Source organism: Epithele typhae, assembly GCF_022376455.1.
Source record: "Epithele typhae strain CBS 203.58 chromosome Unknown BXZ73scaffold_15, whole genome shotgun sequence".
Taxonomy (NCBI): domain Eukaryota; kingdom Fungi; phylum Basidiomycota; class Agaricomycetes; order Polyporales; family Epitheliaceae; genus Epithele; species Epithele typhae.
Window position 1 is genome coordinate 389,129 of NW_025954206.1, and position 27,102 is coordinate 416,230.

At 56.6% G+C, this 27,102-nt stretch overlaps 8 protein-coding genes across 8 annotated transcripts; all 8 read left to right on the plus strand.

Annotated features, from left to right (window-relative positions):
• Positions 1-865: 865 nt before the first annotated feature.
• BXZ73DRAFT_89270 (acetyl-CoA synthetase-like protein) lies at positions 866-5,032 on the plus strand (the record flags this gene model as incomplete). The annotated part of the gene is made up of 16 exons (XM_048025219.1): positions 866-1,181; positions 1,241-1,567; positions 1,650-1,718; positions 1,772-1,831; positions 1,989-2,170; positions 2,231-2,313; positions 2,369-2,534; positions 2,593-2,751; positions 2,810-2,973; positions 3,031-3,088; positions 3,141-3,403; positions 3,465-3,816; positions 3,864-4,026; positions 4,081-4,224; positions 4,277-4,539; positions 4,592-5,032. The coding sequence occupies 16 exons, from the start codon at positions 866-868 to the stop codon at positions 5,030-5,032; spliced, it is 3,210 nt and encodes a 1,069-aa protein (XP_047879311.1).
• A 620-nt stretch (positions 5,033-5,652) lies between these two features.
• Positions 5,653-6,471, plus strand: BXZ73DRAFT_76495 (uncharacterized protein; the record flags this gene model as incomplete). The annotated part of the gene is made up of 4 exons (XM_048022439.1): positions 5,653-5,818; positions 5,874-5,993; positions 6,049-6,123; positions 6,182-6,471. 4 exons carry the CDS (start codon positions 5,653-5,655, stop codon positions 6,469-6,471), a joined length of 651 nt encoding a protein of 216 aa, XP_047879312.1.
• Positions 6,472-8,219: 1,748 nt separating this feature from the next.
• BXZ73DRAFT_100081 (uncharacterized protein) lies at positions 8,220-9,825 on the plus strand (the record flags this gene model as incomplete). Its single annotated transcript, XM_048014463.1, has 5 exons — positions 8,220-8,418; positions 8,476-8,583; positions 8,643-8,720; positions 8,778-9,055; positions 9,115-9,825. 5 exons carry the CDS (start codon positions 8,220-8,222, stop codon positions 9,823-9,825), a joined length of 1,374 nt encoding a protein of 457 aa, XP_047879313.1.
• Positions 9,826-10,667: 842 nt separating this feature from the next.
• Positions 10,668-14,388, plus strand: BXZ73DRAFT_100082 (uncharacterized protein; the record flags this gene model as incomplete). The annotated part of the gene is made up of 11 exons (XM_048014464.1): positions 10,668-10,896; positions 10,950-11,048; positions 11,105-11,182; positions 11,234-11,783; positions 11,836-12,190; positions 13,055-13,082; positions 13,152-13,232; positions 13,288-13,338; positions 13,397-13,662; positions 13,723-13,824; positions 14,242-14,388. 11 exons carry the CDS (start codon positions 10,668-10,670, stop codon positions 14,386-14,388), a joined length of 1,986 nt encoding a protein of 661 aa, XP_047879314.1.
• A 389-nt stretch (positions 14,389-14,777) lies between these two features.
• BXZ73DRAFT_76499 (uncharacterized protein) lies at positions 14,778-16,075 on the plus strand (the record flags this gene model as incomplete). The annotated part of the gene is made up of 3 exons (XM_048022440.1): positions 14,778-15,611; positions 15,667-16,007; positions 16,051-16,075. The coding sequence occupies 3 exons, from the start codon at positions 14,778-14,780 to the stop codon at positions 16,073-16,075; spliced, it is 1,200 nt and encodes a 399-aa protein (XP_047879315.1).
• Positions 16,076-17,881: 1,806 nt separating this feature from the next.
• Positions 17,882-19,261, plus strand: BXZ73DRAFT_76500 (uncharacterized protein; the record flags this gene model as incomplete). The annotated part of the gene is made up of 6 exons (XM_048022441.1): positions 17,882-18,038; positions 18,059-18,159; positions 18,180-18,294; positions 18,345-18,428; positions 18,480-18,834; positions 18,916-19,261. 6 exons carry the CDS (start codon positions 17,882-17,884, stop codon positions 19,259-19,261), a joined length of 1,158 nt encoding a protein of 385 aa, XP_047879316.1.
• A 587-nt stretch (positions 19,262-19,848) lies between these two features.
• Positions 19,849-20,972, plus strand: BXZ73DRAFT_76501 (uncharacterized protein; the record flags this gene model as incomplete). The annotated part of the gene is made up of 2 exons (XM_048022442.1): positions 19,849-20,759; positions 20,813-20,972. The coding sequence occupies 2 exons, from the start codon at positions 19,849-19,851 to the stop codon at positions 20,970-20,972; spliced, it is 1,071 nt and encodes a 356-aa protein (XP_047879317.1).
• A 2,114-nt stretch (positions 20,973-23,086) lies between these two features.
• BXZ73DRAFT_76502 (uncharacterized protein) lies at positions 23,087-25,862 on the plus strand (the record flags this gene model as incomplete). Its single annotated transcript, XM_048022443.1, has 6 exons — positions 23,087-23,162; positions 23,213-23,624; positions 23,677-24,409; positions 24,542-24,797; positions 24,876-25,206; positions 25,265-25,862. The coding sequence occupies 6 exons, from the start codon at positions 23,087-23,089 to the stop codon at positions 25,860-25,862; spliced, it is 2,406 nt and encodes an 801-aa protein (XP_047879318.1).
• Between the last annotated feature and the right edge of the window lie 1,240 nt (positions 25,863-27,102).

Genomic DNA, 27,102 nt, shown 5'->3' on the forward strand with positions numbered 1-27,102 from the left:
TGCGACTTGAGTACGCCTGTACCCACAGAAAACGTATACGCGGACACATGCTCCCTATCTCTTCTATCCGACACGGTAACTCACGTTCTAGCGCCCGAAGTATGTTGTCGGCGCGTACGCAGGATCCACGGTACCGTTGGCTCTTCCGCAAGGTGCCTAAACGGGTGACTGGTGCGTTGTATCGTTTCCCAGATATTTCGCATAGTTGATCACTCTTTTTGTCGTTCAGACCGGCTCGTCCCTTACTGGGCGGCAAGAGTCATTACGCCGATCCCTCTGTTCCCAGACGGCGTCCGCTAAGCCGAAAGACGGGTTGACCCGAGAATCGTCTCACCAACGTGCTCAGACTCCCATACCTCCCCGCGTAGGCGACATCTTTCGTGACGCAGAATGCGTCCATAAGATCTTCGCCAGCATCTTCTCCCGCGTCTACTGCACCTCGGCCGTCGATCAAAAGCGATGGGTCTGTTCGCAATCAAACGGACGAAGGTTAGCGTTCCAGGGTCGGGCTCATTTTAGCGGACTGACGCCTCCACCTTAGCCCGACGCCGCATCGCTTCCCGGTGACCAACCGGCGACCCTATCGAATCATCTAACGAAGAGTGGATGCAAAACGGAGCGCCATTTTTTCACAAGTGAAAGGATGGCGCGACGATTGGCTGCGTCTTCCAGATATGGAAAACGTGCTTTGTTGTTGCGTAAGTTCTCAGCGCTCAGTCACGGGTTGGAACCCGATTGGCGTTATTGAACTCTGTTCTATATGTATGCCGAACCAACGTTGATAAAGCAGGCGTCTTACGCAGCCCACAATATATAAAGGCCCCGCTGAAAAACGCTCTTCTACCTCACCTCCAAGTCGTCCATCATGGGTCAAACAGACCTTATCGACCCCCCGCCAATCGTTACGGCGCAAGGTGCGAAGAGCACGACGTGGACCCCCATACCCTTCTATGCAAAGCTCTCCCTGCCAGAGCTCGTCGCTTTTCACGCCAAGAAGAGCCCCAACCACACCCTGTTCGCATACCTCGACGAGACCGGTGGCTACAAAGAGCTGCGCTACAAGGAGTTCTATCCCGCGGTGATAAGAGCCGCGAAGATCGCCGTCGAAGGGGTACTCGCCGCCATGCAATCCTCTCCTCCAGCCATACAAGGTCGCATCGTTGGAGTGCTCGCGGTGGCAGGTGCGGCATCTATCGCTTCATTCGGTACGCGTCCTCCTGAAGATGCCCGTGTTCTGCAGATACAATCAGTTATGCGACATTTGTCTGCGGTATGATGCACGCCGGAATTGTCCCCTTCCTCCTGTCCCCCCGCAACTCTCTTGCTGCTGATGTCCACCTGCTCCACGAGATTGGTGTCCAGGAGCTTTTCGTTTCTCCCGACGCTGCGATGCAGCGCCTCGCGACTGAAGCTCAAGTCGAGCTCGCCAAGGAGTACATTGGGCTCACCCTTCTTCCTCTCCCGACCTACGAAGACATGTTCCAGTCCCATGAAGACGACTGCGTCGGCGAAGCGGTCCCTGCAGAGATCAAACTCGACGAGAGGGGCTTGATTGTCCATTCGTCTGGTACGCATAATCGTGCCACTCCTTCGACAATTGTGGGCTGAGTTTAATGTTGCTCCAATGCGCCACTTGTGCGCATATACAGGGTCTTCCTCCTTCCCTAAATTAATCACCGTACCCCGCCGCCTCATGGCGCAATGGGCGCAATCCCACTGTGAGTCCCTCCTCTGCTGTTCCAGGGTGGACGCTGATGCGGCGTTTTCGCAGGCTACCATCCGTTTGACTACTGCGGCACTCGCTCAGCCGCCCATATCGCCTCCATGTTCCGTAAGTCCACCACCTGCCAAATGTGATCCCAGGCTCGGCGCTCACGCAGCGCGCTCATCACAGACGTCATGGGCTGGGGATACCTGGCCGTTGTGGTACGTGCCCCTTTGCGGCATCCCATCGGTGACTTCTGACAAGGGGACGTATGACCAGCTAGGGACGGGGATGATCATGACAACCTTCTGTCCAGCTTCACCGCCAATAATCCCGACTCTTCAGCGGTTCATGGACGAACTGGTTGGGAGCCGATGCACCGCCGTTGGGGTGGTCCCGATGTTCCTTGAGGAATGGGTCAAGGATCCTGCCTGCATCGAAGTACTGCGCAAGTTGGACTTCGTGGTATGTCGTTATGTTCGTTCGTTGATGTCCATGATTAGTGTTGACTGCGAGACGGTGTAGTCTTACGGAGGTGTACCGCTGAAGAAGAACGTTGCCGAGGAGCTCCTTCGCCATGGCGTGCGGCTGCTCACAAGCTATGGGATGTGCGTTGAGACCGCAGTCATCCGGTCCCGGAATAATGACACTCACGATCCACAGGTCCGAGATCGGCGCCATCGGCTTGAGCGACAAGACGTTCACGTTGTCTGATGCCGACCTGGGCCAGCTCGGCACGATGTGGGAGTATCAGAGGTTCATCGCTCCCGTCGATGTGCATCGAAGGTACATCGAGGGTGAACCAGGTGTATTTGAGCTCGTGGTGGTGGTCAGTGCATATTCTGCGACTGGTATTCGACGCCGAAACTGAGGCATCATCGGGCCAGGAATCCCCCTTGTGGTGTCCCGCGACACTGAACACAGAAGTGGGCGGCAAGCGGGCATTCGAGACGGGTGATCTATGGCAGGAGCACCCGACCGACCCTCGCTACTGTCGCTTCTACGGCCGCGCCGATGACCAGATCATGCTCTCCACTGGCGAGAAGGTATGCTCATCCGCAACTCGGTCTCTGCGCCACCGCTAATGTCGATGCACTTGGGCAGACGAACCCGGTCCCCATGGAGAGCATCATCGGTCAGGATCCCGCCGTCGCTGCCGCCGTCATTTTTGGGCGAGGGCAGTTCCAGAACGGTGTCATCGTGCAACCGCAAGAGCCGTTCGACCCCGCAGACGAGCGCAATCGCGCGGCCTTTCTGGCCCAAATATGGTATGCGTGTACCTCCCCTTGTCCGCTCGAATGGGAACTCACTGGCTTCGGGTGTAGGCCGTCCATCGAACGTGCAAACGCTCACGCGCCGCAACACTCTCGACTGTTCATGGGGGTGCGTTACCTTACACTCATTCGGCGCCATATTCTCACCCAGCGGTGCCCAGATGGTCATAGTTGCGGATCCGAAGAAACCCATCCAGAGAACGCCAAAAGGAACCCCAAAGCGTAATGAGTGTATCGCAGATTACGCGGCTGAGATCCAAGAAGCATACATCCGCATTGAACAGTCGTTCCTAGTAGAAGTCTCACCCCCTTCGGTATGGACGTCCGGACCGGTGCGGGAGTTCGTAGCCATGGTGGTGCGTCGTACGATGTGCAACGCAACTTTGAGCGAAGAAGACGACTTCTTCCAGCACGGGTGCGATAGGTGAGCGTGTCTGTCTTCTTTTACGGAAATGATGACGTTGCTGAACTCTGTCACCACGAAGCTTGCGCGCCAATTGTATTCGTGGAAGCATCCTTCAAGCGATACGTTCCACCAGCGGGCTTTCGACGACGCAAGGCAACATACTTCCCGCCAACTTCGTCTACGCCAATCCTTCCATTATTGCTCTGAGTTCATATCTCGTTCACACCCTCTCAGAATCCCCGGCCTCCGCTCCAGCCGAAGACCACACTTTGCGTGTCGACAAGATGCGGTCTCTCCTGGACAAGTATGGCACCTGTCTCCCTCCGTCCAACGCCCCGACGCCACGATCCCCCCTCGACACCGTTGTGGTCACTGGAACAACTGGGCGTCTCGGTGGACAGATTCTTGCCCACCTGCTCTCGCTGCCAGATGTGCGGAGGATCTATGCGCTCAATCACGGCTCGGGGTGGACATCAAGAAGAGGCAGCGCGAGACACTGAAGGTTATGGGTATCGACCCCGGCGTTCTGGAAACGGAGAAGCTACTTTTCTACGCCGCGGACCTTGCGTCGTCCACTCTCGGATTGTGCCCCGAAGTGTACCAAGAGGTGCGATCAGGCGTGACCGTGATCATCCACAGTGGTGCGCCGAATTCGCTTCTCATCGCAAGCCATCGAGGTTGACTGGGCTCTGTAGCATGGCGCGTTGACTTCAACGTCACATTGACATCCTTCGAGCCCCTGATCGCTGGCGTACGCAACCTCATCAACCTCGCGCTGGCGTCTCCTGTACCAGGTGGCGCAGCGATGCTCTTCGTGAGCTCTTTGAGTGCTGTGCTGAGTACGTGATGTGTTCTCTCCCGAGCTCCTTGCACTGACGACGTGGGTTACAGACCAACCCGCCTCCAGACATATCTCCGAAGACACCCTTGACCATGGCGCGGAAGCCGCAGCCGGCCTCGGGTACAGCGAGAGCAAGTGGGTCGCGGAGCAGCTGCTCGCACGCGCGTCCTCGGAATCCGGCCTACGCACCATCATCGCGCGCGTTGGGCAGCTCAGCGGCGACAGGCGCGTGGGCGCGTGGAACACCAAGGAGTGGGTGCCTGCGCTCGCGCGCCTCAGCCAACTCGCGGGATGCGTGCCCGATAAGGACGACGTAAGTCTGCACCCCCGCTCTACTGTATCAACGATTGACGCGCGCGATGCAGACGGTGTCGTGGGTCCCCATCGACGTCGCGGCGGCGGCGCTCGTGGATTTCGTCGTCGGGTCGTCGCCCGCTCCGAGCCCGGCCAAGCGCGAGGCGACGGTCTTCCACCTCGCCGCCCCGCGCCCGGTGGCGTGGCGCGACATCGCTTTGTCCATGGCGAAGTGCCTGGGCGTGCCCCGCGTCCCCGCGTCCGAATGGCACGCCAAGGTGCGCGCGTACGCCAACGACGCGCAGGTCTCCGGCGCGCGCGCTGCCTCGCACGAGTCCGCGCGCGAGCTCGTGGAGTTCCTTGGCTCCGCGATGCAAGGGCGCGAACCGACGGTGGCGACCGCGCGTGCGGTGGAGGCGTCCAAAACGTTGCGGGACATGCGCCCGCTGGGTGGGGAGGACGTCGAGAGGTGGATTGAGCATTGGAAGAGAGTTGGTTTCTTGCAGACGTGAATGTGTTATAATCACGGGGCGACGTGCCCGTTTACGCGAAATCTACTTCTCCAACTGTACGTCTTCTGTCTTGGTTTGCATTCAATCTGAGGTCGGTTCCGTTCCAGAGTTGTGCACTACGACCGTCGAACGCCGAATGCAAGTAACTTCTTGGGACGCCGCGCGTCACTTGAGTCATGACTTGTTTTCAGTCTTCGTTTTTCTGTGGCGGGTTCGTACCAGAATTTATTGGGAACTCTTCGATGTGGGGTGCCATGGCCACGCAATGTGAGCATTCACGATCACAGATAATAATCTCTGCACTCACCCAGGCCAAATCAGACAAACTACTGAGCGCGTGAGGTCTCGCACCCAGGAGCCATGCTTCGTCCTGCTTGATCCGTTCTTAACATCGCCACAAGGTGTGGACACATGCGGAAGGGCAGTGGCTCACGGATCCGGCAGCTTTGTCGTTTCAGTACAAGCACCACCAGGCGCCCTTCCGGAATCGTTGTGGTTGCAGTGCTTTTAAGCCCACATATTTTTCTGACCCTCTTCTCCTCATCGTCTCGAGGACGTTGCCTCTCATTCACCTCTCTGCTATAAAGCACCCCGGTGCGTTGCACGTTCCCGACTTGACCATGGCGTGCGCCACTCCAGTATCCACCTCAGGGCCAAGCGAGCCCGATGTATCCGCTGTCCTTTCCACCCCATCCCCGCCTCGATATTCCCCCTGGTTGAAGCGTTCTCTAAGGAAACCATCACGCGTTGATCTAGACAAGGAGTCTTCCATCACCCCTGGCGAAGGTTGGTCGCTCGCTCGCAGCTTTGATCCACGAGACTGAATGACGCCATCATACAGTGCAAGCAAGGGACTTTACTACGCTAGCGGAGGCGCGAGAGAATAAAAGCGAGAACAATAAGCGCAACGACAAGACCGACGAAGAGGAGGGTTTCGACGAAAACGAAGATACGGCGCGCGGTACGCCTTGCAGTCACGGTATGCGTCCACAGAACTGACCGCCCTGTGTTTGAAGATGACGCGTGCGAGAGCCATCTGGGGTCGCATCATGCCGATGCACTTGGTGAGGCCACAGTAGAAGGGAGTTCAGGTACGTGGCACATCCGTCGCCACTCAACCCTACGGGTCTCACATGGTATCCACTGCAGTCGTTGAAAGAAGCGCGTCCATTGGCCAAGACATAGAAGTCCATGTCGTCGCCGTTGAAGACGATAGCGATGTAATATACTCCACTTCAGAGGCGTTCACAGAAAGGCCCATCTCAAACGGGCCGCAGTGCATCGCGGAGCCTGAGTTCTTGATTCACTACTCAGCTCCGGGAACCGAATATCGACTGATCGCCCGGCGAATGCGGGTAGATGACGAAGACGTACGCCGGATCCTCTTGAAGCGCTTGCTTGAACGTGAAACCGCCACCAGGCATGTAATTTCTCCCTGACTTTTTGCGCACATAACTAAACGGCCTTTCGTAGCATGAGTGACGATCCTCGATGTGAGTACCGTCGTGCGGGTGAGTATATTCTCAAGACGTTACCCACGCTGTCGAGCCTTCTCGACGAACACCCGCCTATACTCCTCCGTGGTACTCCTCCATCGGTTCCCAGGAGTGCGCTCACTCGTGCTCGTGGTCCGGATCAGCCTTTGAAGGGCACGGCGTAGAGCAGGTAGCAATACCTTCTCAACATGCTGAAGTTTCGCGTGGGGAGGTCGATGAGCCCGCAGCTGACCTCCTTGATGTATCCTCAGATGCGATCATCGTTGATGAGGTCTAGAAATGCACATAGAGAGTACTAGTTTCCTGATTCCTCAGTCCAGACTTTGGGAAGGAAGGCTCCTTCGACGCTGCAGTCTTCTCTAGGCTCAGGGTGGAGATCCTACCAACTATCAATCTAAACATATACCATAATCAGCTCTTTTGAAGCTTCGTCTCATTGTGTAGCATGCGAAATAGCCTTGCAATTCATCCTTGTCTATCGTTGAAGTCAGACGTGACCAAATTCATACGCATCAAGCGCCACCACACTCGGAGACGCCTCGCCCTGATTGGCCGAGAAGCGGCGCTAAACATCAGTCGCCTGCGCGGACAGCGGGCCAGAACACGACGTTCGTCATCCAACGTTCGCCCTGCAGGGTCTTGAGGATGAGACGGTATGTTGAGTGGAAGGGGGACATCTGTTTCTGTATTTATGCTAACGATATTGTATTAGATATGTTGTGAATCCATCTACGCTTCCTTGGTCTGTCGCGCGCCGCAGCTCCGAGACGTGAAAAGCACTACAATTACTTTGCTACTCGAGGTCCACCGGGTTCAACTCTAGGTGCGTATTGTTCGATCTGTTCCACATGGCGGTAGGGTATTTGGTCAGTACCTTCCGTGGTGTGGGTTGAAGAAAAACTAACATACTTCGAAGACGTATTCTTCTCTCAGAGAGAGTACGCTTCGCTCTCCATCGCCTCCATTTTTGTTCGCCTGATCCGTGGACGGCGCCGTCGCTCGGAGAGAAAAACCCGTTGCTTGAAGGTAAGTCTTCAGCGCCAGGCTTCGTCTTCAGCCCAAGTTGACTAAGGAATATACGTCAGCAACTTCTTCTTTGACAGAATGACGATCGCTTACCAGTGGCCTTTCAACGCTTCAAACAGCTCACTCTGACCCAGAAATGAGATTTGCGGCACAGTGAATGGCTCTGAGATTGCACATTCCGCAGGATATTTTCCCGCGAGCCTAGACCCTGACCGTCGGCGCGCCCTGCTGTGCCCGGTGCTTCCGCAATGGCTCATTCTGGCCGTCGCAGATGTCGTATTCTATTCGCGTACCTGTGGTCGCACCTGCGCGTCTTCAAGTTATGTGCATGGGTCAGTGTTCATCTATTTTTGGCGATGTCCAACATGCTGACCTACGAGAGTGGCAGGCCACTGCGCCGCGACCGGGCACTGTACATGTATGACAACTTTCTTTGAAGGGGTGGTCCCCGCTCCCAGAGGCCAAGACAGTGACGCGCGCGTCGGAGTGCTTTGTCTTGTCGCCACTCGTGGAGCTGCTGGTCCTGCGAGGGAGTAGAGCGCCCCCGCCTTTATTTCGCGGCCGCGTCAACGTTTTCCTCCCCTCCTCATCTCCTTGGTATCCCACGTCAAGCGTCTTCACAAATTCGCCGTTACTTGCCTCGCCAATACTCTCCAACCTCGCTCATGACTCTGACGCCACACTCCGCTGAGACAGCCGCGGGCCAAAGCGTGCCGACTGCCTCACTGTTGCCCGCCACATCTTCGATTTCTGCGACGAACATCTCGCCAACAGATGACCTTCAGTGCTCGCGAACTATCAAGCAATCACCGGAAGACGCGGATGACGGGTATGCCATGAAACGATGCCGCACTCCATGCGAGGGTACGTCGAAGTGACACGGGTCCTCATTCATCACATATTGATCCGCGCCACTGCCAGAGCCGACAGAAGACGTGGAAACAACGGGGATCGTGGTCGGCAGTGGGGAGGGATATTTCGGGTACGAGGAATGTGAAGGTGGAGACATCGTTCCGACGACGCCACTCGGTGCGCTCTCCAGTCATACATAGTGGACACCTACCTAACTGATCGGCGGTGTCATGAAGATTACTCGCGCGCGCATGAGATTCAGTTGCCTGTATCAGAAGCGCAGTCCGCTACTGATGAAAGGGAGAGGATTGAAGGTACGCCAAGTATCTATTGCCTCATATACTCCATGTCTTAATGTGTACGACATGCAGGTCTCGACTTTTGCGATGATCTTCACCAAAATCCGGATCTCGTCCATTACGACGGCAAGGAAGTCAATGTCGACCTCGAGGTCTTTGCGGAAGAAGCAGAGACCATTCTGTCTGACGACGTCATCGACGGCGCCATCATCCCTTCCGGCAAAACCTGCACAGACGCGAGCGCCGCACAACGTCTCAATCATGGCATGAAGATTCGCACTATCGCGCCTTCGCCACTTCGCTGCGACCTGAGCCAGTATCAGTATCCCCCAGTCGCGACGCCACCGGTCGTTCGACCGATTCATCGGCGACGGAGGCTGGGCAAGGAAACTCGTCATATCGTGCTCAGGCACCTCTGTTTTGGGCACGTATCCAAGCATACCTCTTCTCTATATTCTCTGATCTAATCGTTCACAGCATGCTCGAAGATCACGGGTCTGAATGCAGCCTGGCGAGAAAACGAACCCTCAAGGCTATTCGGGCGCATCGTCTTTTCGAGATGGACGCGCCCGTCGTCCTCCATGGCACTCCCTGTCGCTCGACCGACGAGACTTGCGGGACGCTCCACCTTCGTCACCTCGACAAGTACAGCTATCGCTTCGAGCTCGCCGGGCACCCGAACTTGACCAGAGCCGTATGTGGTCGAGAACACTTCTGCGGAGCCAGCCCCAGCGCGATGCTAATCAGCACCACGTCGAATGCGCTCTCTCCGCACGGGTGTGTCGTCCACATTCTTCTCACCCTGGAAGCACTCGCGCTTTCGGAGGACGATGGGTTTTCGCTCGAGGAAGTCCAAATGGCAGCGGTTGGGTTGCTCAGCGTGCGCTCGGACCCTCGCGCGATGCAGTACTTGGACGACCATCGGAAGCTCCTCCATGAGGTGCTCGAGGAACAGCCGGCGCTGAGGAGTTGGACCACGGTGGACCTCGTGTGGCAAATGGTTGCTGGGATGGAGGGCATGCGGCGTGCCGGCAAGGAGGCCGCCGCGTTCGCGCTCGACATGGGCCGTGAGAGGGCAAGTAGGAGACTTCGTCGGTTCAGTTCCGTTTCGGTGCAATGATGTTAGTGTCCTCGTGTGTTGTAAGCTGCTGCGAGCTTGCAATATATCGTCTGATGTGAGCCACCTCACGTTCAGTGAGACTTCGGTGTCCGCTGCGTGCGCTGATTGGTCGCCACACTTTGGCTCGGTGTGGGCGCTTCAGATCCGTTTCGGCCCGGAGGGATCCCGAGCTTGGTACGTGGCCACTGGCGACCAGCTGGGCAGCCCAGTACTTCAGCCACAGACTCCATGGTGCATGTCCAGTGTATGTTGGTACTCACTTCATCTGCATAGAAGCCTTGCCTAGCTTCCCCGGCGGACACTCATCGAGCAGGTTAGTTATGACGCCGCTTCCTCCAATCCATCGCAACTCGGTGACGACAACACGTACGAGAGTATGGATATTCATTCGGTATACTACACGTCACACATTGAAGCTGCTGGTAGTCTTATCACAACAGTTTCGCCGAGCCGGAATCGCCCAGAATATTCCGACCATAACACTACAGTCGCGAACAATGGGCACGGGAAAAGCGGCGCTCGCGTGAACTAAAAAGCCATTGTAACGATGCTTTGGTCTTTTGGAACACGAGGAGGGGTGCTCAACGGCGAGGTCTCGGTAAGCATTGCTTTGTTTCCCCACCACGTGTTTGACTTTTGCCCGCGCCCGCAGAGCGCCCGCCAGAGTGTCCCCTCTTGGGTATCCCGTGGGCTCAGCGCCACCACGTGCAGCCCCCCACACTCAAACCCCCGAGCGTGACTGCTTTCCGTCCACCAGCTCGTCCGCGCCATCGTCCGCGTTCCCCATCCCTCGCCGTCCAGGCGTTTTCATACCACACGCGTACCACACGCATACCACAACCATGTCGGTGGAGGTGGCCTGCATACCTCTGGGGGACGTCCCCATTCCCCAGGATCCGTCTTCCCCATCTGTCCACAGCGACGCCGGCGACGTCCCCCGCTCCTTCTTTCACTTCTATCCCTCTCTCGAAAATCCTCTGAACCTCCCTCTTCCCACTGCGACGAAACGCCCCAGAGACGAGGATGATGAGATCGAGGGGTCATGCAAGAGGCCACGGTCACCCTGCCCCGGTGAGCTGCGTGACACGTTGCCTCTGGGTGGATGTTGACGACTTCACTTCTAGATGGCAGCGATCAGGGTATCAAGGACCAGCGAGGAGAGTCTAGCAGCGCCGAAAGAGAACCTGAGAGCGAAGGTGACAAGATGCAGATCGATTTGCTTGGTATGTCTAAGACCCCCTCCATCTCGCTGAATCTGGCTCAGAAGTTCTCCTATCAGAATACGCTCAAGATCACGAGATCAAGCTCATGCAAAAGCTCTTCTCGAAGGCCGGTGGAAGCGTAGGTTCGCTTCGAGGTGAGTGGTTGGTTTTCCGTTCGCGCACACCCCAGGCTCAACGCGCCGCAGCGAGTCCGAGCTACACCTATGGGCACGTCGATTCAGCTTCTGACGAGAGCGGCGACGACAGCGATGACTGCTCGGAACACTCTGCCGTCGCTCAAACCAGTCTTGCTCCAGCGGCCGGAGAACCGATGCTTGTGGACGTTGATGTGGATGCTTTCGTGGACGAGATGGAGTCTATCCTCAGCGAGGAAGTAGACGATGTCATTGAGATCTCGTCCGACGAGGACTCTTCCGACGAGGAGTCTGAAGATGGACACGAAGAGGACTCGTTGGACCTCACCGTGAACAGGGCGATCGACGCGGCCATGTCGGCCGAGAAGTCCGACTCTCCTTCTCCTCGTTCTCGCTCCAAACTGGGGCCGTCTCCTCTCCGCAAAAGCGTCACCCAGGACTCACAGCAACCCGAGCGGTCTCGGATAGAGAACATGCCTTTCTTCAAGAACCGCCCTTTGCCAAGGATCGCTCCCATCGAACGCCTTCATCGTACGGTCGACAACATCACCCCGGGCCGTATCGTCACGGACTACATGTTCGTGAAGACGATCTGTGAGGCGTGCGTCATATTTTTCTCTGAGAAGTAGTATGTCTCTGACGTCGGCATTTAGGATGAAGAAAGACCTTCGCGAGAAGTACAGGGACGCAGGGAAGCGCGCCAGAAACAGGCTGCGGCCTCTTTCGTCTCACATCGACAACGACTGCCCTCCAACTTTGGACAGGCCTCTGTCTCGCTCCACCGGAACACGTGACAAGGGGCCTCTCTTACCCCCGCGCGGCGGGTTCGTTTATTGGAACGACACTCTCCGTGCTCCTGTGAATCCCTTCGGTCGGGAGTACATCTGCGGGGCCCGTGCACTCGCCGAGGTCGTTCATCAGGACTTCCTTAACATCACACGCGACGTCGAGTTCACCGTGATGGATGTCCGCTCTTTTAAGCACCCCGACGGCAAACCCCGGAGGGTGGTATTCGACGCCCGCACGGATCCTAGAGCAATGTCTCATTGGCGTCGTCACAGCGCCGCCGCCGCGGAGCTACGGAAAAAGGGACTGTCGGGGACGACTGAGGATCTCATCAAGGCACGATGAAGAGCTCCGTTTTCGTGGATGCTGGGATTTCCCCGGCAAAGGACTTCACGCCGGCTGGTGGTGCTACCATCGATATTGTTGGTTTCTCTATCTTCCCCTCGCTAGCGGGCTTGCCGCTTCTATACGACATCGGACTTTCTGAAGTATACTTATTCCTTGTATATTCCCATGACTACCCATCTCGTTGACCCAGATCGCTCTACATATGCTGTATATCCACGCTATCACCATGTTGCATCTCTTCTTTTATCAATGTTCTCTTCACCTAATGTTTGATTGCCGCCTCGGATGCTTTCGTTGAAAAAATGAAATTCACCCCAGGCCATTGCTCGGACGCGTCACATTGAGTCGACCAAGAGAACAATAGTGCCTGCGAGAGGCAATGTCTTTGTTCCGTGTGAGGAGTGTCGTTGATCACGTGCACAACCGTGGGCATAACAGAGACCGCCACTCGTAGGTTCCCAGTTTCCCTCATATGCGACCACACCCCTCCCCTTTCGATCATATATTCTTCTCTCAGCCCACTGCAGCACCATGCATATCTCCAGCTCTTGCGGCGAGGTGCTATACACTGCTCGACCTCCATCGACTTCCCCTCCCCTTCCTCCTCCTGGGCCGTCAACAGTGGCTCAGCGGAGTGGCACACCTCAAAGTGCCTCTCTATCATACTCACTACCATCATCTACCTCAATATTGCCTTCCAACTGCGTTTCGTGGAGAAGTGGATCACCTAAATCGCAGGAAAAGCCCCGTGAACCTCAGATCGAAGGTAAGTCACTCGGTTCGGCGCGTCCCCATCTCGTATACTGTCCTCGTGTTTATACACCATATTAACTAGATCACATGGATATTGATCAAGATGTCCCATTATCCTACGAGCGTAGTAACGCGGTTCACGACACGATAGCGCTCCCCTTAGGTGCGAGACGAACCCTGATCATTAGTACGCGGCTTCTGACAGTGCTTTATTGCAGACGACGCGCGGATGGATTTGTTGCCGCATGAGATCGCGATTATTGAGCTTAGTAAGTCGTCAAAACCTTCTACTCCTGCGTTATATCGAATCAGACTTTCGACTGGCAGGCAAAGGTCACGACGACTCTCTTGTCAGACCTGCGAGCCCCAAGCTCCGGGATTACGACTCATTTGACGACGACATGGACGACGACAACGATGAATACAAAGACGAGTTGATATCCGAATCGGAGTGTTATTCGAACCTCCCTTCATCTGAATACTCTGAAGACGACGCGGTTTCTGACGAGAACTCGACTTTCGGCGGCCGACTCGAACACATCATCCAACCACCAAGTCCTGCAGGACCTTCTCCGCTGCGGCAGTCTTGGACTGTGAAATCTGTCGCTGATGACACAGAGGACAGTTCGTCTAATGATATCGCAGACCGACAGCGAACTTTGAAGATTCCTCGGAAGATGGCGGTTGGGCGCATCAACTTCCTGCGGGTCCAAGTAGGGTTGCGCAACCTCGTCCAGGCCAACGCCACGCTGTTGGTCCGTTCTCAGCAAGAGACGCGCGTATTTTGGACATACGTGTCTTCGAGGTTGGAGAGACTCACTGACGTCCACAAGACGCCTTCCGAAGCGGGTTCGCCTCCAAGCGGCCCCGAACGGGGTGCCCTCCCAATCCCCCCATCAATCTACCAGTACACGATTCCGGCCGGACGCTTCGTATCAAGACCTACGAAGTTCTCCCAGTGTTTCTTCCGTGGTAGAGACCCTCTCGCGCAACTCGTACCTTCACTCCTGCCCTCTTGCCCCAGTCGACCGCCGTATCCTCCTCGCATCTCGACGGCGCCCTTCGACCGCGTAACGCACAAGCTGTTCCTGACTTGTTTATACGGCACGAGCACCACCCCGTGTTCGTGCTCTTTTATGAAACAGTGGACTTGCGCTCGGTGCTTCATGCAGTCGTCAAGGTATGTGGAAATCTACACGGATCCAGATGCGATGGACTTTTGGAGTGTGCACGCCGATCTCGCCATGGAAATGAGGACCAACCCGAGGGAGTATGGCGGGTACACGACAGCGGACTTGGCGAAGTTGGAATACATGTAGGGGTAGCTGTACTCTGTGTACAATGATCTGTTTTAATGATTACCGTTGTATCGTGTACCCTCCTCAGTTGATATTCCGAGTGCCTTTTCTCATGCAATCTGATTGTAAACGGAAACGAATTTCAATCCGCCAGTGTGGCTTTTCAACCAGCGTCGATGAGAACAATGGAGTGAAGGCCTGCCATGATTCGCACACAAAGTCTTATTGTTCAGTGGGGAGCGTGCCATATATAAAAGGAGAGGTCGTTCCCATCCCAATCCAAGGTCCCATCGACCATCTGTCTCCATTCGAGAGCACGGCACTGGTAAGCACAATATTCACCACTCCAACATCCACGCTTGAAGCCTTACAGAGCATCTATACCCCTAGTATCGTCTCAAACACGACAAATGTCTCTCGACCATCACATGGACGTCATCCAACCAGATGTCCAAGACCTCAAGCTGCCCATCGAGCTCTGGCGCCTCATCTTCGCGCTCGTCCACCCCATCTCCGCCCGCACCCCACTCCTCTACATCTGTCGCGCCCTTCATCCCGAAGCCCTCCGCGCCCGCCTGCGCGCCGCCACTGCTCGCACCCACCGTCAAATCTGTTCCTTGCACATCTGCCTCCGCGCGACCCGCTCACCGGACGCCTACTTCGCGCTCCGCACCCTCACCGTGCACGCCGTGACGATGTGGAACCCGCTCGTGGGCGCGTCCGTGCCGTCCGTGCTCCCGCACGTCTTCGCGCGCCTCACCGCGCTCGAGGAGCTCCGGCTCAAGTTCTACCCCGGGCGCGAGCGGGCGCCGATCGAGGAGCCGCTCGCGTGGCGCGCGGAGTGGTTCCCGAGCCTGCGCGTGCTCGCGTCGTGCGTCGCGACCAACGAGGGTCGCGGGCTCCGCGCGTTCCTCGCCGCGCATCCGCGCCTGGAGCAGCTGTACGTGGCCCCGGGGCGCGAGGACAGGGTGGCCGGCGCGGAGGTCGCGCTCCCCGCGCTCCGAGTGCTGGCGTGCTCGTCGGCGTTCGCGGTGCATGGGGTGGAGCAGGGGTGCAACAACGTCACGCACCTGGAGCTGTACACGCTCTCGGTCGCGGATCTGCAGAAGGTGGCGGACGTGTTTGGCGCGCGGCTCGTGGGTCTGCGCTGCGGTCCGTGCCGAGATGAGGGAGAACCGTGGACGGTGCGGAAGGTCGTTCAAGCGTTTCCTGAGCTGAATGCCTTCGCGGTCGCTATCGATCTTGTGCGTCTTTCTTCTCTTCTCAGAACTCAGTGAGACTGATCGCAATGTCTTATAGACCTTGGAGGCGCAGCGCGGAGTTGCTCCCAGCGCAAGCATTTTCCCTGTTGACTGGTCGCGAGCGGGAGCACTCGGCGTCGAAGAGGCTCCAAAGAAGAAGATAGACGTGTATTGGGCGATCAGCGCGAGAGGTTCTGGGGGCGAGAATACTGCAGATGAAAACGTTGTGCGATGCATAGTGCAACGCAGGGCGCGTCAGCTGCTTCTGGGCTGGTCTCACCATGTGGAGGCGGTCAAGGTGTTCTGCGAAACTCCGTACGAGACTCGCATGTGTTACCGGGTTGAAGGCGACGACGTAGTTGGGGTAGAAGATCAGGATATGCACTACGGAGATTGGAAGTGTGTGTAGCATTTGTGTCACTGATACGCTATATCTTACAAGCGGAGAACACTTGTTGGCAGAGTAAAACTGCGTGCTGGGAAAAGGTTCTAATATCATAAGCAGAGTATGAACTGTTTTCGAAAACCTATTGAAAACGTGTATATGCAGAGAGGACGGTGAAGATATCAGAATACTATCAAGAGATCGGGAGGTCGAGAGTGTCGTCCGGTGTCGTCTCCCGCTCCCGTATCATATCTTGCTTCTTTCTCTGCTTTAGCAGCCTATAATGTATGGGTGATTAGAAAAATAAACAACGGTCCCAGATGGTCTGGACGCACAACATATTCTCGAACCCCCCGTCGAAGAATTGAGGACGTTCAAATGCAGTTGGGTACGGACGCGTTCTGTGCTTCCGGTAATTCAACTTGAACCACTCCTCCTCGTACCGAGACATATCCTCAATATCCTTCCTAAACTTCTCGCTGCGAGATAGGCGCCGAATCCTCAGCGGCGGAGAAGGACCTTCGCCCTTCACTTGCTTCACCGGGCTCTTCATTTCGATTTCAACATGGAGCTGGGACCATGGCGACTGTGGTGGTGTATCGTCAAGCGAGAGCGTGGGGATGGTCTTGACGATGGACGATATCAGCTGCAGGTCGAGAGCCGAGAGTGAAGAGGACGCACATCAAAGGAAGTCTCGCGCTGCAGTGTCCGAATCCGCGTGAGCGTACGGCGGGTGGTTCGTGGAGTCTGGCGGGGTGTGGCACAGGGAGACGGAACGGGAGTAGCGTCGCTGTCAATCTCCATAGGCACAGCCGTGGACGATTCATCGCCGAATGGGAGAGAACGGCACCTGGCCTCGGGAAGGGCGGACAGATCTTGTTGACCTATGAGACCCGGGATGTGCAGAGAGGACGCGAAAATAAACTCACATCTTCCAGGAGCAGTAAGGCCATTCTCTGCTTGTGTTTCGTGCGTGCCGGTGGCCGGCGCGTTTCCAGGAATTGTGGGTGTTAAGAGCATCGTATACTTTGTCGGTGGCTCAAAGACAACCAGAGATGGGCTCGAGAGTGTGGATTGAGGGGTGTAAAGTGGGAAGAGGCGTCGGAATGGCTGAAATCTGTAAGAGTGGTTGGAAGCAGACGCGACCAGCCCGTGATATGCGTCACATCCTGTGAGGTCACGGGTTGTTCACAATGGTCGCGACAATGGCGCGGCGAACACGGCACGCTTATCCGACAAGGGCTCGCACACGTTCTCTTTGTCGTCAGTTCTAAGCAAAAATGAACCAGGGTCTTGATACGGTGGCAATGGGAGCGTACAGGCTGAAGTCGATGTACCCTTGATTTCTTAGGGACCGGGGCACGCGAGCAATTCCGCGGGAAGGTCTAGATGCACAGCTGCGACGTACTGAGTCGGGAGCCCAACCACTTCATTGTGCGCATGATAGACGTGTATACCTGTGCTGTGATATTGCATCGCTTCTGTCCGCCATATGCAATGAAACATTTCTGAGCACAATGAGCGGGTCGCGTGGCCACGAGCGCTTGTCTATTGTCGGCCAAACCGGGCGAGTTAGGCGCCTAAGCTGGCGCACGGCGAACACGATGCTCGCTTAGATTGAAACTCCGTCGCTTGCGAGTGGTCGCCGTCCCGACCGTCCTTTTCTTCTCCACCACCACCGGTTCCTGCATCCACCACGCCGTCCGCTCATCTCCCTCTCCTTTCTCTTCCTCTTCCGTACTTACGACCGCTCACTGCGCTTCACGTTCTCAGTGGAGCCTGGGTGAAGCGCCCTGCCACGCCACACGCACGCCCTGCACACGTTTTTCTCAGTTTTCCCTTTTAAGCCGGCCGGCCCCCCGGCCGTCGCAACCAGCCCCGTTTCGACATGGTTTCTCGCCGCCGCCCCGCCATCATCCGCTTGCTTGGCCGCACCAGTGTCCCGCTCGAGCCCACCCTCTGCGAGGTGCTCTACAGCTTTCGCCAGAGTGCTCACTCCGATGATCCGAAGGTTGCCGTCAGGCTGCGGCGCATCCAGGCCGCGGGTGAGTGCCTCCGCTTCTAGCCGGTGTCCGGACCGAAGATGACGTAGACGCACTTCAGATGCTCGCGTTAGACATTCTTCGCGTTGGCTGGACGACGATGACGAGCAATGGGAACGCCGAGGTTGGTCTGACTGGCCGCAGAGCTGGAAGGGTCCCTCGCTGATCACCAGTTCCGAAGCTTACGTGCTCAACTCCGAGCTCCCAGAGGAGCCTCGTGGCCGCGGTTTCGGTCCTGTGAGCCCTGTTCGCTCATTTGGTGCGTTTCTGGATTCATTTCTCCCAGTGACCCCTCTGACTCTCGTCTAGTTGATGATTTCTTCGTCTCCGAAAGTCCGGAACGAACTTCTGACAGACAAGGTGTTGCATCTGAGCGCGTGGTCGCACCGTCGGGTAAGTACGCGTATAACCGTCTTCGCATACGTGTCCTCATTGTCTGCGTAGATTCTGCGCTGCCCGCCCCGGTGCCTGTTCGCCCTATCGACCCCGTTTTGAAACTTTCGCTATGCGAAGACCTGCCTCCCACTCCACCGCCCAGCCCTTCCCCTGTCACGCAGGCCACAGCCAACGTAGCGATCGATATCAAGTCGCCAGCCACTCTCACCGTACCTGATTCTTCTCTCGTCTCTCTTTCCCCTCGCCAGCGCGAAGAGTGCGACATGGTCAAGGACTATATGGAACGACGCATTAACGGCGCCTCGTGGGAGTCGACGACCAACCAGGGTCTCGACCCGATCGAAGTTGACGACTGGGAGATGCCGCTGCGCACTGAGTTCACCTCGTACCTCTGCGAACAAGCGTGAGCGTTATCGTTTGCCTATCTTATCTCTGCCGCGCTAACCTCTGCGCTCTCGCTTCGACATCACCATCGTCTGTCTAGTATCAACCAGATCTGTGCGCAGCACCTCGATATGGCGCGTCCCTTCCGCGACATGCCCACCGTCGTCGAGAACGACAAGTGTCCGACGACCGGCGGCGTCAAAGTCGTCGAGGAGGGCACCCTGCCCCACCGCTCTCCACCTCACAGCCTGACCGCGCAAGATAGGCTCCAGAGACTGCGTCAAGTGCTCAACGAGAAGCGGAAGAGCGATGAGGTACCGGTTTTGACCGTGCCTGAGCTGAAGGCTCTCGCGCTGGTTGAGAAGGCGAAGCGCACGGAGAAGGCAGTACAACACGTTTCGTCGACGGACGGTGTGGCCGATGCGGAGAAGTGCGAGGCGCGATAATGAAACTTTCTTTGGTGAACGTGAGTGCGATTGTGTTCTCAATCAGACACGGCTAAGACGATATGACATTCCAGGATTTTGACATGATGGCACGGCAGCAGCGCTGACGACGGTATACTTGTACATCTCACTTTATTTAAGGTGCTCAAGCTCTAGATGAGTCGTATATTGCCCTTGGTATCTCTTGAAACATGCTGTCGGGCTGTATCGCTACTTCCAAGTAGGATCTATGGCCGACTAGAGGAGTCTTTCACACTTCACATGTATCACTAGCTAACGAATTTCATGATGTTGACGTACAATAGACCGCCTATACGACTGAACCCATTGTTCACTGATCGAGGGTACTTAAAACGGGAGGTATCACAGGCCAACATGCGCTTTCGTGTTCAAAACCCTGGCTTAGCGATCGCCTCTCCACTAGAGCGCCAAACATTCCTTTGTTCCTTTGGCCAACCGCATCAGGAAGACAAGCGCTCTACTCCGCCAGCCCCCGTTTCGCGCTTGCTTAAGAGCAACCATCTCCCTCCACCACGATAGAGCGGCCCCCAGCCACTTTCTCTCCTGCTGTTTCACTGTCTAACGCCATGTCCTTCGTCCCGTCCACCACTGCCCGCGTCCTGGCGAGGACCCCGAAGCGTCTAAGGGTGATTGAGCAAAGGATCTCCCCCCAAGAGCGTGGAAGGATGGCCTTCTCCGAAGTCCTCTTCAAAGATCAACCATCTATTGTCGGGCAGCTCGTATACGGCCCGCAAGGCCCGCAGCTTCAGCGGCGTCTGCAGCGCATCTACATGCGCGTTTCTGTCAAACTCCCCAGTGGAGCCCCTCTCGTCGAGCCTGCCCCCGCAGCGACCGTCATTGAGCCCACTACCTCTGTATCGGTCGTCTTTCCCGCCCCAGAGGTCAATGTCGACGATCTTCCTACCATCCCGGACGAGGACGCGCAGACCACACTCGACCGTACGCCACTTCCTGCCGCCGCCGCCTCATTCGCGGAGTGGTTGACCACACCACCACCCGCGGTCACCCTCACCGTGATGAAGTCCATCCTTACGTCCACCCCCGCCGCCACCGAGAACCTCGCATCTCCCTCGTCCTCCGCGCCACCCCATTCCTCCGTCTCCTTCCCCACGACGCCCGCGCTCGAAGACGACGAAGCCAGCGCGCTCGAGAGCCCCCGCCAGCGCTCGCGCCCCGTCCGCAAGTCGTTCTGGCTCCGCGTCTCCGACACCCCCAAGCGGCGCCGCACCCGCAGGTCCCTCGTCGGCCTCTACTCCGGCACCCTCGAGCTCGACGAGCACAGCCGCGTTGTCGAGTGCACCCGCGGCGCGCGCCCCACCGCGCTCGCGACGTGCAGGCTCGCGCGGATCCCCGAGGCCCGGCCGCGGCTCTTCGCCGCCCCCGCGTCGGACTCGCGTCGCGCGCGCCTCGTTGGCGAGATGAACGGGGGCGCGACGCTCGCAGGGCGCACGAAGGGCACGAAGACGAATGGGGTTCGGTGAGTACTTGTTTTTCTCTCGCTGTTTGCGTTTGTATCGGTGCTCATGGAAGACGCTTTGACCTGGACAGCGCGAACGCGGAGGCGAGGTTTTCCATCGCCCCGCCGAAGCTCGTCTCCTCTGCGGTGCGGAGCCGCTGTGCTCGCGATGAGGAGAACGCGGGGTACTATGTGCACCCGAACATCGCGCCGCTCGCGAGTGAGCTCCAGTGAGCGGCGCGATGCGGGCGCGTGGGTGGTTGGCGGGCCTTGGTCTTGGTTGGACCGCGGGGTCGACGGTGCCATGTAGTGTATGATGTTTCGTAGTAGCAGTTTACGGGCTTCTAGGCCAGAGTCTAGTTGCTCGGTTAGTTAGGTAGGTAACTTATCCCTTTGTGTCTCGGTTTGTAACATTACCCCCTCGCGATCGTATTCTCATCTTGCTGTCACTCGTATGGAAGATGTGATGTCGCTCCATCTGATTGCGACAAATGTGTGCGATAGGTATGTGGGGATGGATACGTCAAAGAGCCGGAATAGTGTACCGATTCGGACCAGGTGACGATACGATGGTGTAGTAGCGAGATGATGTGAAGGAGAGCTTGGAGGATGTGTGAGATAGCTAACTTATGCTATGGGGATACATAACTAGGAGACAACGTGAATTTTAGAGCAGAACACAGTAGACAGCAGATCGTGAAGAGATAGGTGGTGAGGATGCGGTGGACGGTGAAGAGGATATGGTAGACGTTTATGGCAGACATGGAGTGGAGACAGGATGCGGGTACCAAGATGTTAAAGACAGACAGCTGGAAGAGGCTCTTCGGAATAGGATGTAACAGCAGGTAGGATCGATGTCATGATTCGACTCACTAGTGGAGATAGGGTGATGGAACACGTATACAAAACTGCACAGGATATCACGCGCCAAGACGTTTGGAGGATGGGGTGCGAGGGAGCGCGTATGCCACAGCGCGCGACTTGCGAGCCTTACGAGCGATTGCTCGTGGGAGAGTACTGCGAGGGTGGTCAGCCAGACAGATACATCCAGCGATTAGAACGCTTACCTAGTGGAAGCATCAGCCTCGCTGAGCAGCTTGGGAAGAGAGCTGGTGACAAACATTGGCGCAGCAGTGGGTGTTTGATCACAACCACCACGGACTTCGGCGGAAGAGCACGTGGGCCGCGTGTGGGCAGACTCGTCGTCGTCGTCGTCGTCGGGGAGAGCGCTAATGAATGGTCATATGTAAGAGATCGGTGTAAACAAGTTCGAAATAGCTCACAATCTGACGCGCTTAGTACAGTCGCGTACGCGCGAACCCGTGTAGAGAAGGCCGCGCTTCTGCCCTGCCTCAGTGTGGCCGGGAGCTGTATGAGAGGGAAAAGGAGCGGAAGAGTCGGCGGAAGGCTTGAAATCGATGTACGTTCCAGCGTCAGGAATCATGTTGCTTCCCAAGGGATGAGCTTGGTGTGCGCCAGTGAACGATACCGCCGCATGCCTCAGGTGGTCTTTGTTCTCAACAGTGCTCTTGGTTTTCGGCGTAGGAGAAGATGTTATGAGACCACATCCTCGACTGCGACTACGAGTGGATACGTCTGAGGGAGCATTTCCTTCCTCGACGGTCGAGTGACCATTCCTGATATTCCGGAGGCAGCGATGACTTGGGGTACCGTTAACGGCTATAATACCGCGGCGGAGGCAGCTAGTGGTTGTTTCCGCATGTAAAGCTTCGGTTCCTTTGTCGCCTTCAATTTCATTCAACGAGTTTTCACGGGAGGGGCAAGTAAAACGTACCCTAGTGACTGCATCGGAAGGACTTGCCTTCTGTCCCGTCTCGAGGATGCGATCAAGCAGCTCATGGGAAACTCCGTTAACCCAATCTTCATACGTGCATAGACCAGAAATCCCTTAGTATGGCCGACTTATCAGTCCTGGAACTTCAACTCTACAGCATATATGTGCTCACCTTGGGGTCTCTCCGCGTCCACGCGGAGCGACAGATCGAGTCGGGCACCATGGCGTTCGTTCGTACCGTCTGTCATCGTGTAGCTGTCCGTGGCGTGATACAAAGGCAGGGGTAGAGGCCCTCCAGAGAGCCGGAGTGGCCGACAAAGAGAAAGAAGCTCGATGGCCTTGTAGCGCCGAGACCGCCGATCGAGACCCGCGCGTGCGCTCACCCAGCGCACGTGACTGGCGGAGACCCAAACTCCGCTTTCAACCTGCTTCGACCTGCGCTTCGACCACTTCGACCACTTCGATCTCCCCGACCACCCCACCTTGTCCCGGTTATCTCTGTCACTATCTGTAAACTATACCATTCGCTTGAGGCAATATATCCCGTCCCGCAATGGCTTCTTCAAAGAGGGCACGCGAGAAGGAAAACGAAAATCCCAATCCTGCGAAGCGTAACAAATTCATGGATTGTAAGTCGTTCACTCATCGAGTCACTATCAGCTATCAATCTGTTTGGAAGGCTTTTCTACTGTAAAGGATCAGCAGCGGACGGCGATAGCGACGGCGCAAGGTTCGGCCTGTGCAGTACCTCCACCTCCGCCTGTCAACCACGACATCGCCCTACATGAAACGTCCGCCAAACCAGTGCAACATAAACCGACTACACATCTGAAGACGTCAGCCCCTGAGCCATTCTGGTTCCCGAAAAAGAGACCCGACATCCCGTGGATGTGGTGGGCAGAACGCCCCAAGATCTTGGAGAGAAAGGAATTGACCCTGCCTTCATTCCTATCCTCTCCCCTATCCGGAAACCCGCGGTATCTTCTAAAGCCCGCCTTTTTCCCCAAGACTGCACGAAGGCAGCCGCAGAAGACGGAGGCCGTCAAGCGACTCTATCTACGCCGCGGAGTCTTGAGGCGAGAAGAAGCTCGGTGAGCGTCCTCGATTAACGTTTCACTGCAATTCACTCACCAACATCTACAGCTGGAAATCCATCCACCGTCCCGGAACTTCAAACTACGACGACAGCGAGTTCAAGGCACACATCAGGCACACCTCTGGCGAAACTTGTATGCCCGATTACGTTCCCCTCAACCCCGGCACTCCCCCGCTCCGCAGACTCGCCGTCCTCGGCACCAGTTCGCCGTATCAATACACAGTCGAGGACTCCCCCGGCTCCATGCTCAGCGGACGCGATCTTCTGGGCGGGCGAAAATCAGACATAACCATCGCCCGCCACTTGGTCCTGGACCCGATCGACGAACCCATCCGGGAAATTCTGGACCTTTTTTACGTCGCGCAAGTCGTTCCTCGTATCGCGCAGGAGTCCGCTTGCCGGTGCGCCTGGCTGTTCCCGAGACGGTGTCGTGCGTACCGCGCCGGAGGACAGTCTGCGCACGCGCTCCACTGCCCGGCGGCGATCGCGCAGGGGACGTGGCAGTTGTTCCCGGCTGCGGACGCGAAAAATCTCTGGGAGGCGCACGCCCACCAGGCGTGGGAGCTGACGTGGGAGCGCAAGTGGATGCGGGATATGAAGAGGGCGTCGAGCGGCGTGCTCGAGCTGCAGAGGGTGAAGCGGACGAGCTTTCGTTGCAGCGCATACCCGAAGCCTGTGGACATCATGAAGTGGGACGATCCAAAGGCGTTGTTTCCGTACGGGTGTTGGGCGGCGTTGGAGGTCGGGGAGCGTGCGCAGGAGAAAAAGCGGGGTCTTAGAGTGTACTCGGGTGGCAAGCTCGTTATGTACACCCCGTCCCATATCTCTGAGATATGGACCCCATAGTCGTTATTGTTCTCATATACATACTGATCTGTACTTTTTATACTGCTCATATCAATGATTTGGAAGGTCTGGTTGAGTTCGTCGGAGGACCGGTCACGCGACCAGTCGACGGGTCACGATCCTAAACGAGCCGAAGCGCCTCCTCTCCTGACCACTCCCATCTCCCTGACCACTCCCACACACACCCCTGTCTTTGCTCTCACCACTTTATTTTCACCCATGAAGTATCAACCTACATGTACTCCCAATAAGCGAAGACGCCAGAAGGAGAATGAAGAACCACAACGTCAAGCGAAGAGAATCAAACTTGGGAGTAGCTCATGTGAGTCATTCGTTTCTGAGGTACCGGTGCGCAGCCATTGAACGTTTCTTCTCACAGTATGGGATTCTATCCCTGTAGGCAGACCATCCGAACGTATTCCATCTTGTCTGTCGCGGATGATAATCGGCCGAGTTCCCATCGTGCGCCCCGAACCCGCGCACAAGTGGTGGGAGGACTACTTGAAGTCCACTGCGACCCCGTGCGCGAAGGAACCACGTCGACCGTCGCCCGCGCCGTCATCCCCTCTTTCTGGTCGCCCTTCGTACCTACTGGGGCCCAACTCTCCGCCTACAAATCCCGCTGCCTCATGGGGGTTCAAGGATTCCGGCCGAAAGTCGCTCAAGAGACCAGAGAGGATCAGGGAGTATAATACTCTGTACAGGTCGGTCGTGAACCGCGAGTTCTATCGGTACGTTCCTTTACATAATCTGTGCTATCGAAATCCAGACTAAGCCTTCGCTGCTCAGTCGCAACCCAGGAGCCACCGAAATATATCGCTTCGACGCCCGGAACTTCATCCGATCCGTCCGCAAGAATACCTCCGGTGAAGCCGGGATCGACCTACTTCCCGCCCAGGCAGGCACCCCAGCTCGTCGCACGATCTCTCCGATGCCGGCTCTGCATCTCCGTCCTCCGCGCTACCTGTACCTCAACCACGTCGACTTTCTATATATACGGGAGGCCAAGCGGAGCGCGGCCACCACCCGCGCGGTCGCTCTCGACGATGCCGACATCTCGATGGAGCCTCAGGACGTCGGCGTGTTTGGTGAACTCCAGTCCGCGCGGGGGTCGGAGCGCACGGAAAGGGTCGTCTCGAGAACATTCCAGGAGCTTGCGGAGGAGTACTGGCTCACGCACGCGAACAAAGCATGGTCAGAGCTCGTGCGAAGAAAGAAGTGCGGCTTTGAGATGCAGCCGCAGGCGCGCTCGTCAGACATGGTTGTGACTAGGCAGGAGGAGCTGAATTCATGGCCGAATCCGCATAGGCTGGAAAGGTATGGGAGTAGGAAGGCGTTGCGGATCGCGAGTTGCTCGGGCGCGGGGGCGAGGAGGACTACAATGTAAGAATGGATTCGGACTCATCACAGTGCATACCTCAGCTATATCTATCTTGAATCTCAGAATTTTTTCAGTGTAGGTGCCATTTCATTCACGCTATGACATAGAGCGGTAATATATAGAAGATACAGCGCATATGGACTGTAGGAAAGAGTTGCGTCGGCGCTTGTGAGGGAAAAAAGAGCAAACACGTACAAAGTTCCCGAGCCGCCGGCCCGCTACCGCCGCCTGACCTCTGCTCCTCGTCGCGTTCGACGAGCTTCGCCTGCCTCTCCTCATGCCCCCGTCTGCTTCATGTGCTGAAGACCTTCATGCTGCCACTCCGACTCACTGAGGGATGGAGGGTAGCTAGGAGGAGCATTGGCAGTCGACCGAGGCCGCCCCCTTTGAAACGAGCGACACCTTCATGTATCTTCCGTGTATGTCATTGTGTCTTTTACTGCATTTCCTGTGTGATGCTGTGAAAATGGCGATCGAAATTGTTGGGTGGGGTGTGGTTAGACCACGGAGGTTCCTGTGGTCGGCCTCACAGGATGCAGGATGGCAGCCATAGGCTCTCACCGAGCCCACGGGAGAGCTTGGATGAGGCTTGGGCGAGGGGCGGATGTTCGTCCGACTGTCGCAAGTGGTCTGAGTAAGAAAACAAAAGCCGTAGCGTCCGCAGCGCCCGTCTGATATGGTGGTGAGACCGCCGGCCAGCGTCACAACGCCAGGGTAAAGTTCAAACTCATCTCTTTCCTCCTTCGACCCCTCGTTGACTGCGTCTTCCAGGTCCTCCTTCCTTCCGTATCGTTCATTCTCCCGACCGAGGTCAACGCACAAGCAACTCATCCCCTCCAGTCTCTGATTTTCGTCCTGCAGCTTTGTCATCGCCTCATCTTCGTCGAACCGTACGACACTTTCACCATCTTGATAATGATTCGTCCTCTATGGAGTTCACGGTGTTCACGACTCCAACACCCTGTAGACACATCACGTCAAGAACGCCAATAGCATCCTCCTCGTCAACGGGCCCCCATCCTCCAACTACTCATTCATCGGTCATGATGATCGGTCCACACCGGCGGGGACACCAAGCGGCCGGAACTTGTATGCAGGGAAGTAGACGTCATCCGAAAGTTCGCGGGAAGAAAAGCAGTCATAGGTGCGTGAGCCTCTTCGATGTGTCTCGCATGAACGCGCAAGAGGAGGACTTGCCTCACGGTCCTCACAGAGCCCAAACTCTTCGTCCGCTCTTGTCTGTCCG